Source organism: Callithrix jacchus, chromosome 7 (assembly GCF_049354715.1).
Source record: "Callithrix jacchus isolate 240 chromosome 7, calJac240_pri, whole genome shotgun sequence".
NCBI classification, from domain to species: domain Eukaryota; kingdom Metazoa; phylum Chordata; class Mammalia; order Primates; family Cebidae; genus Callithrix; species Callithrix jacchus.
Window position 1 is genome coordinate 157,009,951 of NC_133508.1, and position 12,322 is coordinate 157,022,272.

General features: G+C 38.4%; 1 protein-coding gene across 4 annotated transcripts in view; it reads right to left on the bottom strand.

The window, feature by feature from the left end:
* Positions 1-12,322, bottom strand: part of TBX15 (T-box transcription factor 15) — a 114,033-nt gene that overhangs the window by 52,372 nt on the left and 49,339 nt on the right. For all 4 annotated transcript variants that reach the window (XM_002751295.7, XM_054236703.2, XM_078333080.1 and 1 more), the window contains one exon: positions 3,068-3,281. In XM_002751295.7, the coding sequence (XP_002751341.5) occupies positions 3,068-3,281 (214 nt within the window). The remainder of the gene's footprint in view (positions 1-3,067; positions 3,282-12,322) is intronic.

Genomic DNA, 12,322 nt, shown 5'->3' on the forward strand with positions numbered 1-12,322 from the left:
TTCCTGTATATGTAAATGTTTGAAGGGCATCTTGCCAGAGATGAGGCAAACGTCCTCTCACTTACTACCTGAGATAAGAAAATATGGTTCTCCCCAGTCACCTACAGAGCCTGGATTACATTAATGAGACAGATTTCTTTTCTTCATAACTTTACAAAAAACAGGGTTAGGTGTTTTTAATTCAACATCTGTTTTTTCTGGAACAGATATATGCCCTTGAATGGGGAAGCTACCCATCTCTATAGGCTTCTTTTCTTTATGTCTTTACAAAAAAGGAGGTTAGATGTTTTTAATTCAGTATCTGTTTTGTCTGGAACCGTTATATGACCTTGAATGGAGAAGGTACCCATCTCTTTCCAGGACCCAACTTCTAAAATGAATGAACAATGTGACCTTGGATAAGTCATTTAACTTCATCACCTATAAAGCAAAGGAAACAGACTACATATTCTTCTACAGGGCCCTCCTGCTTTAAAATGCTACGACTACCTTTGAATTCTGTTCTTAAAAACTTTGCAAGCATTGTTTTCTTTTTGTCAGCATTTTAGCATAGACTATCAAGTGAAGCCACAACATCCTAGAGAAAACTTAATCTTTCATGTCTTACAAAAAGAGATATGTTTGGTTTTAATTTTATGGCTAAATTTAGGCCAGTTCTTTAGTCTTCTAAACCCAATAATCCTTGTAAGCACCTCTGTCCATGGTGCTGATTATGCAGGTTGGGTTGGTATACTCAAAGACTGAGGGCTCTGTAGATTTCAGTAGTTCCGAAATCAATAGGATTACATTTTGGTGGGTGGGGGGGAGGTAGATGCTGACTAATATCATCTAAAAGAAAAGAAAGCCATATATAACTAACATAACTAAGAAGATGGAGATTGGAATTAAAACGGAAAAGGATACCGACAATACTGTCTAGGAAGAAAAATGAGTGAGAAGCAAGAAATCAACCAGGAGAATGAGGAAGAATAAAGAAAATTCACAGAAGAGAAAGCCCTATTTGTATGTTTCTGGGTTGCTTCAGAATTATCTGAGAAGAATGATAGTAACAACAGTTGAAGCAACTGAATACAGAACTAATTGAAATCCTAAACAAAGGATTTCAATTATTACTAAAGAACAAAATGTGTGTCTGTCTTGAGGTATATGTAGATTTATCCAGATATTAAGGTGGATTTGTGAAATCATAGATGTGTAAATGAAAATGCTGCAGAAGAAATGACAAAATGAGTCACAAGAGGGTTGTCAAGGAGAGGCTCAAATGAACTCAATTCACTGAAGCACAGGGAATAAGGGAGTGATATCAGGAACACACATGACTGTAATACATAAACAAAAGAGTAATAACATAAAAACCCAAAATGAAACTGGAAAATCTTATAAACAATTGTAATATGTCTCCTTTCTCCGAACCAACTCTTCTACCAAAAACAAAACAAACAAAAAGATTCCTTGAGTTACTTTGCTTTTTTCCCAAGCCTTAACACCCCAAAATGTGGAACAGAAGTATACTGAGACCCAAGCAACAAAAAAGATATGGTACTGAACATAATTACCTAGCCCAGCTGCTGCCCCTGGGAAGTCCTTAGTGGTTTTATTCACTACTGAGAGAAGAAACAGAGTTCCAGAAAGAAAGAAAATAAACAAAATTTCAGGTTTATTTTGACTTCATGTTTTTGTCATATCTTATTGTATTGGGAGGTTTCCTTATATGCACACAGATAAAGTGTACTCAATCAAAATATCATTTTACTTTAAATGGCTAAGTTCATAAAAAGAGCTCACAATCAGTAAGATGGGATTTTTGTTACCCATAACACGTGAGATTATGTACAATGGCCTTGAAAATACAAAAGTGGCATAATTGTTTTGCTTAATTTCAATGACCTATTTCTATATGCTGAACTGCTTAGTCCAAATTTATTTATTTATTTATCTATTTATTTTTATTTTTGAGACAGAGTCTCACTCTGTTGCCCAGGCTGGAGTGCAGTGGCATGATCTCAGCTCACTGCAACCTCTACCTTTCGGCTTCAAGCAATTCTGCCTCCGCCTTCCAAGTAGCTGGGATTACAGGCACATGCCACCACGCCTGGCTAATTTCTGTATTTTTAGTAGAGATGGGGTTTTGCCATGTTGGCCAGGCTGGTCTCAAACTCCTGACCTCAGGTGATCCACCCTCCTCGGCCTCCCAAAGTGCTGGGATTACAGGCATGAGCCACCGCGCCCGGCCCAAATTTAACTGTAGCTAAATTGTTTCATTTTGAATCCAAGGGGCAATAACTACAGCCATCTCTTAACAGTTCAGAGTTGAGAGCGCTGTTTTAGAGCCACTTGGATTGATGCAGAATTCTGGAGCTGCCTCTTAGTACCCACGTCGGTCAGCCAAGCTAACTAATGTCTTTCATCCTCTGCATCCTAATCCATGTATGGAATAATTATGTCCAACCTCATGGGATTCCTGTAAACTTTCAAAGTTTACAGGAGTGTTGAGTGTCCAGCTTTAAGAGAAACTGTGTTTTGAAAATTTTGTAATCCTAGAAAAACAGTTTTGCAAGAAATTCCATAGGTTACCATTAAAGTTGTGTAATAATTTCAAGCCAGTGATGACACACAATGGACCATCAATATGCTCAGAATATGCAACAAGCCAATTCTTTTAAAAAATTATTACAAAAGCATCGTTGCTTTAAGTACTTTAGAAGATGCAAGTTGTTATTTGGGAAGCAAACTTCTTGGAGGTATTTAATGGTGAAGTAAACACGTGCTTTGGAAATATGTATATTGGCTCTTAAGATACCGTGGATTTCCAGTACTAGCTGGAATACACTTGTAGGTAGAAAATGTTTGTGATTTATGTGATTTACATTTGATCGGCCCTTGAGGGAAAATTACGCAATCACAGCAAACACAACAGAACCACTTTACCAAGGTGTCCAAATGCAAAAAAGTGAGTGCAAGCTGCTTCGGTTTCATTGATACCGTCACAAATAAGAACGGAAGAATGTAATGGTTCCTGCTTCTGCAGACTCTTTGAATCTGACCACTTCGAGGAATTTGTCCTTACCTGCCTGCCTTGGTGATAATCATTTCAGTTCCAATATCATGGAACCGCTTCCAGAGGTCAGCACATTGAAGCTCTACTTGAATCTCCTCCATGGAAGACATGGCGGCAGGCACAGGGCCTGCAGTGCCAGCGGCCAGGTCAGGGTGAGTGCTGAAAGAGCAGGAAGTCCGCTCGGTGAGCACCTCAGAGTCTGAACCAGTGCTCTGCTCGGAATCTGCAAAATAAACAATCAAGCCCTAGGTGAGAAACTGCTGAGCTCCCCTCACCCCTGGCCCTAAAAGATGGGGATGGAAAATGCAGTGAAGTGGGGAGAGGGGTGAACAAAAGGAGACTTAAAGCTGGGAAGCTTCAGAGCACAGCACTCAGGGTATTTTATTATTTTTTATGGTTTGTTTTTGTGATTTATGACCTTCTTTCAGGTTTCGTGTTTCCAACATGACATCTGGCATTTTAGTAAGTTTTAGCAACAGCTGAAGAAAATTGGTCCACAACAGGCAATATAAATAGTACTAATGTCACCATGTGGAAGGGAATGAGGCCAAACCGGGGCAACAAAATAAATGCCAAATTAAACTAAAATAATTATAGATTATAGGTCCAAACCTAGATTAGACGACTTCATTTGTGTGAGTAAAGATTCAGTGCTAACAATAATCTCTTCAGTTCCACACCACTCAGCATCGCTGCCTGCCAGTTAGTTTTAAACACAGAAAATTTCCCTCTGCTTACATAAGTCACGGCCATCAAAAGTAATGAAAAGCTGCTTGGGATCTTTAGAAGTATTTTGTCATATATTTGAGTAAATGGTTTTTCCTAAGAGTCTAATCAGGCCATTTCGGATGGGAAAAAAAACCTCTGTTGTGAGGCGAGGATGTAAGCATATGGAAAAAGTTACCCAAAAAGGCAGTTGAAACAAAGGGAATAAATGAGTTCAGGAGACACCTTGATTGGTTTCTGAAGTATGGGCAGAGGGGAGGGGTGATCCAAACAGGAAGGTGGGATTGAGAGCAACCAAATAAAAAGCTGGCGTGCTGGGCCAGATGGTCCTTTCCTGTGTCTTCTGTACTCGTGAAGAGAAGTGGGGCTGCGGGGGCAGGGGAAGCCAACGGATGGAGAAGGCTAGGGCCAGATTTAGCAGGGAAGATTTTCTGGAATTTTAAACATTTACCTTTAGGAGCTTGATGCCAAGAATTGAGTGTCCTAAAATTTTTCAAATTCAGATAATCTAGTATGATCTCCTTAATTCAAATGGTACTGCAGGTCAAGCCTAAGAATCCATCTCTCTAACCTACCCTTAACATCCAGAATTCTGACTGCTTTCCTTGAAGATAAATATATACATGAGTAAAGTCTGGAAACAAGTGTTTTACTCTGACAAGTGACTTTTCCCTGCTGTCAAGGGTCAGAGCTTCTTGAGCATCAGTCCTTGGCACTAGTAAGATGGAAAAAGAATCAGGCAGAATGTCAAACCACCTTGCTGCCAACCTCACTTACCTGCGGCAGGTCTGCAGCCCTGTGAGCAATACATCCCATGTTTCCTTTACTGTTCTTTCCTTTGCTCACTGACTTTTTTCTCTTGCAACCCAGGCAGCATCTATGGCAAGAATATCTAACAGCTGTTTCAAAGCCACAGAAAGCAAAGTGCCCACAGGGGAAAAAGTGTGATTTCTCTACATCTTCCCAATTCCTCACCTGTCACTTGTGAAGACACTCAGGTGCTAAAGGACCGAACCAAACTTCTAAATAAAGGGCAAGTTTCTGACCAAAAACTTCAGTTTACCCATTATCACTACTTTAGTCACGATTTTCATTTCCCCTCCCCCTCTGTATTCCCCCCACCACCACTAAATAAAACAGCTATAAAGTTTTATAGCTAGGTTTTACATGTCTATGCACATAATTTTATACCTAGGACTAAGCAGCAGCTATTTTTGGTCTTCTCCAAGCACCGAAAAGTAGAAGTACTTATCTAAGACGAGAGCTGATGGAGAAGGCTAGGGCCAGATTTAGCAGGGAAGATTTTCTGGAATTTTAAACATTTACCTTTAGGAGCTTCATGCCAAGGATTGAGTGTCCTAAAATTTTTCAAATTCAGATAATCTAGCATAATCTCCTTAGGTCAAATGATACTGCAGGTCAAGCCTAAGAATCCATCTCTCTAACCTACCCTTAACATCCAGAATTCTGATTGCTTTCCTTGAAGATGAATATATACACGAGTATATATTACTGAGTGACAAATCTCTATCCTAATCTGATTCTATATGCCTTTCAGTAGCAGAGCCATTATATCATCACACACTCAGTCAAATACACTAATTCATGCCCCCTGAGACACGGATTCCCAAATCCTATTTTGTTTCTGGGATATTCTAAGAGCTCCTCACTCACCATGGATATTGTAAATTTTCCAAAAATACTCCTCAAAACAAGATTTCTAAAATATATTATTGTCCTGCCTTTGGAAGCAAAGAGCTATGAAATTCACCATAAAGTGCCACAATTACAAAAAAATTGGAAACAGACACCCTAAGTAGGATCCAGCAGAAATTATGGACATATGATTTCTCCAATGTATGTTTAGGAAGGGGACAGGGGAAGGAAAGGTATCACTACACTGTGAGATAAATATTTAATGGCAGCTAAACTGAGGTTGAGATTGGAATTGGGACTATGGCTGGAGAATTATGAAATAAGTGACTCAACCCTTAACTCACTATGTCATCTGGAACAAAACAGGGACTCAAAATGTAACATCAAATGGATTAATGAATAACCTTAGACAAGCCATTTAACCACAGGGGGCCTATGTCCTCAATGTGTAAGGAGAAAGAATGAACTTAAGGATTCTACCTCTAATGATCTGAATGTCAGAATCCTCCCCAGTACAAGTGCTAACCCAGGTAACCTCAATTAGAAGCATCAAATTTAAAACTCTTTGAACAAGACAAGTTAAATAAGGAAAAGGACTGGGGGCTCAGATTCACATTACCATAGGAGTTAAATAATTGAGTGAGTATTCTATAAGGGTTTATAGTTTCAATCAAATCAATCAATAAGCACCTATCAGCATATGGCCTTACATGAAGTACCATGCAGATAATTAGAAACAGAATCCAAGACCTTAAGAAGTTTCCCTGTTAGTGTTGATTAATTATGTGTTTATTAAGTGCTTACTATGTGCCCAGCACTGTGCTAGATTCTGGGAAATAACAAAGTACATAATGGGGCCCCTCTTTTAGTGCAGTACAGTGGAGACTGGGAGCATTCAAAAATAATCAGAAAGCAACACAAATAATTGCCACATGGTTTTCCACACCATCACATATTGTCTCGGATGACTCTTAAAAGTCCAGAACTGAAAGAGATCTAAGAGGGCTAGAACACTCCTGGGGAACCCATGCTTACTAGAAAAGAAATGGACAAGTCTGTGGGGGCATAGGCAGTATTTGTCCATGAAGAGGATTTTCAAACCCAGTTATTTACTTAACTGGAAATACCCTGAACTTCTAGATTTTCACTCTCTCACAAAATAGGATCCAGTGACTTTTATATACAGAATATAGACAACAGCCCACATGTGCAATAACATGAATGCACCATGCAATCTTCTATTCTCAATTATTTCTTAAATATTATAATCTTGAAATAAAATTACTGTTACTTTCACATAGGTTTTTTTTAAAGCTTCTAGAAGAGTAGGAGTGCCTGTGAGGTAAGCTACCCTACCATACCCTTAAAATAGTCATCTCAGAGTCAAGATTAACAGTCTAGGCAAAAATAAAATTTAATCCTTTGTAAAATACATTTTTAAATCATAGTTATAAAAAATATTTTGGCTAACCAGATCAAAATTTTTAGCTATTAATTATGATGTATAATCAAGTTATCTAAGTCATGAAAGAAACACACAGCTGGTTATTTTAATCAAATTGGATCATCCATTTAGAAATATAATCAGTCAGTCCCTTAAAGATCAAAAACACACCTCTGTGTTTTCAAGTTCATTTATTCTTGGCAATTTGTGACTTTCTGTCTTCAAAAAATAACCTTTAGGAACTCATATGAATGATGCAGAAGGATTTCTTAGCTATCAGATACTGTCAGAATGGTATTTCAACAGAAGGAGTTTAAGTAAATCAGGAACATAAAATGTTACACATAACCAAGGCAGCTACAGGAAAACTTAGGTAACCTATGCTGGGCCACTTACAAGTCACTGAAGAACACAGTGTAACTCACAGGGTCAAAGCAACATATTCTCATCCCAAAGAAAATCCTTTAAAAAGAGTTTAACCATAATTTTACTTTCTATCTCTGACCTATTTCACTTTGATAAAATGAATACTGTAATACTAAGTTTCTACAGAAAGTTGAATTTAGCTTAGAGTAAGTTCAATTCTCACACTAGAAATAATAATAAAACAATTTCTTAATTTATATCTCATACATTGCCTAATATTGTCTTCCCATTGATAAGGTAGACATCGCATGTATTTTTACGTCTATTTTATGGATAAGGACATTGAAAGAGAGGAATTGAAAACTAACACATACTAGAATGTAGGTCTTCTGCCTCCTGATCCAATGGTCAGGTCTCCCCAAAAGCGTACTAGGCTCAACCCAGCCAAAATAGCTGGCAATTCTGCAACACCCCTTAACTATTTTAACAATCCTCACAACTAAAGTGGCCTAATATGTCTGATCTTGGCCAAGTCACATGACTATTCAGGTCCCCAATTTCTTTAATCTTTATAGCACACTACATGCACATTTAATTAGAAGTGCTGTAAAGTCCCTTTTAACTCAAATGTTTAATGGACGGATTAGTAGCACAGCTTAGAGACCACCAAGTCTAACAAAAGCAAGCCAACTACAATAAATTTATTTGGTTATCATACACAGAAAATGCCTAAATTGCACATACTTTTATTCTAATAAAAACTTAATAACAAAATTAAGCATTCTGAAAGCATATTTTACAGTTCCGGCATCTCCACTTAACAGTTAATGTTAATTACTACAGTTAATTACTACAGTAAAGAAAGCACATTTACTCCTCTGGCTCTGCTACTGATCAGCAGTGGGATCTTTACAAGTTTCCTCATCTTTACTATAGGGTGATAATAAGGTATCTTTCTTTTCAAAAAAAAGTTTTATCTTTATGATAAGGCATAATGTAAAGGTTCTATTGATAATATTATTGACTTTGGACAATGAAGTGAATATAAGCTTATAGGAACTATCACAAAGAGTTAATGGTCAACATTATAACTGAGCTCTTACTATTTGTCAGGCACTCTGCCAAGGCTGTACATGTATAACATCATTTAGTACAGGCAAGCCTAAGAGTTGTTATTATTACTATCTCCATTTTATAAATTATTGATGCCAGAGACCAGGCTACCTCTATTCTACTACCTAAGGATTTCTGGCACCTAAGACTGCCTTTAATTCCATTTTTATGTCACCAAATACCTCTGCTTTGCCTTGACTAGGTTATGTATTAATGGACCAAGACAAATAAAACAGGTTCTTGCTCTGAAGGAGCTCACAATCTGGTAGAAAGGACATAGAAACTGCTAAAGAAGGCTGACTATGATAGGTAAGAAAGGGGCTATCAGACAGATGATGAAGGTGGAAGGCCAGGTGCAACTCCACTAAATGGCTACATATCGAACATTTACTATGTGCTAGTCACTCTTCTCTTGGGACATCAGGGAACAAATAAAAATTTATGGCCGAGGATCTTGGGTATCAAAATATGGAGTTTAGACTTTATTGTCGTCATACTAAAGTTTTCTTTCACATGCAGGTAATGATAGTTCTGTCTTCTATTCCATAAGCTCAGTTCAGTGCTTTGTCACGTCTTGTATGAATGATGCAAGATTACCTGGTTTCAATGTGAAATGTGTAAGATGACTGTAAAGTCAGATTGGAGATGTAGAATGTTCCCAGACTACATGCACAGTACCACTTCCGTAAGACTGGACCTCAGCTGTCATATTTTCCCCAAGGAAGAAAATAGTTTGAAACAATTAAAGGAGAAAATACAACCCAGATGATAGACAATCCATCTTATTTTCTTTTCTGTCAAATACTGGTACACAACCACATTGAATGGTGTTTCCCACTTCCTGATCTAGTTCATCAATCCCAAAATCTCTAAAGCCAAAACTCTCATGACTATCTCAGAGCTCCCATTCACAGAAAGGCAGATATCAGAATCTTAAAACCCAGGCAGCCCTCTCTGTACCAGGAGCACATAAGTTCCTATTTCCAGAGAACCTCTGCAGTGGAAATTGGTTGCGGGCTATCAGATTTTATCCAGTAGCTTAGAGAAAGCTGGTGACGTAACTTTTCATAGAGTAACTCTAAATATGGCAGAAGCAGAGCATTTGGCACTGACCTGAGTACAGACTGAGCTCAAATTTGATACCCAGTCCAGAGCTTCAAGGGAATGAACTATAACCTGGGTTGGATTAAACTAAAATTATGATGATAGCAAACACTCAAATGAGCCTGTTTGATGGCTTTAGTAATGGAATGGAGTCCCTGAGCTCTCCATGCCCTCCAAGTTCTATTTGGGAGAAGGGAGTAACCTGAAGCCTGCAATTCCCATGCCAATAACCCAATTAAGGAGACTAAGGGCACATCATATCTCACCAGCTGCCTACAGCACTCCCCACCTAACAAGCAGCACCTCTCTCAGTGATACGTGAAACCATAGCAAGGACCCAAAGTCATCCCTGAGATCAAAGCCTTTGAGAAAGTCTTTGCAAAGAAGTGGCAGCAGTAATTTTTATATCTATTTCTAGTTAAGGAGGCAAAGGCTCAATGTCATCAAAGGTTCAACCTCTGCTTTAAGTTATCTGAAAAACCTTCAGATTGCTTTCCACAGTGGCTAGACTAATTTGCATTCCCACCAACAGTGTGCGAATATTTCCTTTTCTCTGCAGCCTTGCTAGCATTTGTTGTTGTTGTTTTCTCTTTTTAATAATAGCCATTCTGGCTGGTGTGAGATAGTACCTCACTGGGATTTTGATTTGCATTTCTCTGTTGATTAGTGATGCTCAGGAATTGTTTCCTATGTTTGTTTAGCCACCTGTGTGCCTTCTTTTGAAAACTGTCTGTTCATGTCTTTTGCCCATTTTTAATGAGGTTGTGTTTTGCTTATTGATTTGTTTAAGTTCCCTATAGATTCTGTATATTAGGCATTTAACCAGACACATGCATTTGTATGTTCATTGCTGCACTATTGAAAATAGCAAAGACATGGAATCAACCCAGGTGCCCATCAATAATTGACTAGATAAAGAAAGTGTGGTACATATGCATGATGGCATACTATGCAACCATAAAAAAGAATGAAATCATGTCCTTTGCAGCAATGTGGATGCAGCTGGAGGCCATAATCCTAAGTGAATTAACACAGGGGCAGAGCAGGCGTAGTGGCTAATGCCTGCAACCTTAGCACTTTGGATAGCTGACGCAGGCAGATCACTTGAGCCCAGGAGTTTGAGACTAGCCTGGGCAACATAGCAAAGCCCTATCCTTACTAAAAACCCAAAAATTAGCTGGGCCTGGTGGCACAAACCTGTAGTCCCAAGTACTTGGAGGACTGAGATGGGAGGATCATCTGACCCTGGGGAGGTCGAGGCTGCAGTGAGCTGTGATGGCACCACTGCACTCCAGTCTGGGCAACAGAATGAGATTTCATCTTAAAAAATAAAACAAAACAAAAACAAAAATGCCACAGGAACAGAAAACCCCATATCTCATGTTCTTTTATAAGTGAGAGCTAAACATTTAGCACACATGGACATAGATATGGGAACAACAGACACAGAAGACTACTCGATGGTGGGAGAGAGGAGCATGGGTTGAAAATATACCTATAGGGTATAGGGCTCACAACCTGAGTGATAGGATTTGCACCCTAAACCTCAGCATCACACAATCTTCCCAGGTAACAAACCTTCACAGCTACCCCCTAGATCTAAAATAAAAGTTAAAACATTTTAAAGTTGAAATTTCAAATAAAAGATGAAATTACAAAAAAATTTTGCTTTAGCCTAGAACAATATGCAAAAGTTTCAACGTCCAGTGCTCCAGCATGTTTTGAACCTGGAAATGAAAAAAAAGGAAGAGACGTAGCAAGCAAGTACAAATTAGGCACTTCATATACATTATTATCTCATGCAATTTTCACAGAAACCTTCTAAGTAGGCATCGTTGCTGCCATTTTATATATGAGAAAACTGAGGCATGGCATGAATAAAAGGCTTCTCTCACATTATATAGCTGGGAGGTGTCCGAGTGGTAATTGAATTAATCTGACCCTAGACTTGGTGCTCTTTTCACTATGTTCTGCTGCCCACTTTTCAGAACTAGAACTGCAGAGCTGGGGCCGTCCTACTCTGAGCTCAGAAATGCAGAGTGAATGCTCAGGCTGATCAATTAGAAGGTAGTGCCATGGGAATTAAAGCTGTCAGTATTTTGAGAAAGGAAAATTTAAATGAAGGTCTGATGGAAATGTTCCTCTCTCAGTATGAGAGCAGTTATATTCAGGAGTATTTTAGGTCTCTTCATCAACTTAACATTATTTAGTAAGTACAAGCACAAAAGTCCTCTTTTGCTATATTTCACTTCCCATCCCCAGTCCAACCTTGGAAAAAGATCTGAATGTGACAGACACTGAACATCACTTTCAATGTCAAATCACCCTTTTGCTTTAGCCTAGACCAATAAGCAAAACATTAGAAGGTACTTGGAGGATGTTTGGGCTTTGAGAAATTTTTAATGGAAGCATTGAAAGACAGGACAAGGCAGCTGAAGCAGGCCCTACTTGTGCAGAATTTGGTTTATTTAGGCTTAACTCAGATCAGAGTGCAGGACTCAAAAGTTTCTGATGGTCCTAAGTGGGTATCTGTGCTTGAGGAGAATTCATCTGATAATAATGTGTATGAAAGCACTTCACAAACAGTAAAGTATCAAATTAACATATAAGATTCTATGCCAATAACCAAGTGTATCAGAAAGACAAAGGAAAAAAAAAGAACAAATATGGGTCTTGAATTTTCTAAAACAATCTAATTTCAAATATTTTATCTTATTCTTCCCACAAAATTAATATTTATGAGGCCAATTTTGGGTTTAGAAAATATTCCTGCTGAACACACAGACAGTGCATAAATGGAATAATCCAAAATTAGCCACTAGCCACATGGAAATGTTCAACCTAAGTACCCCTTG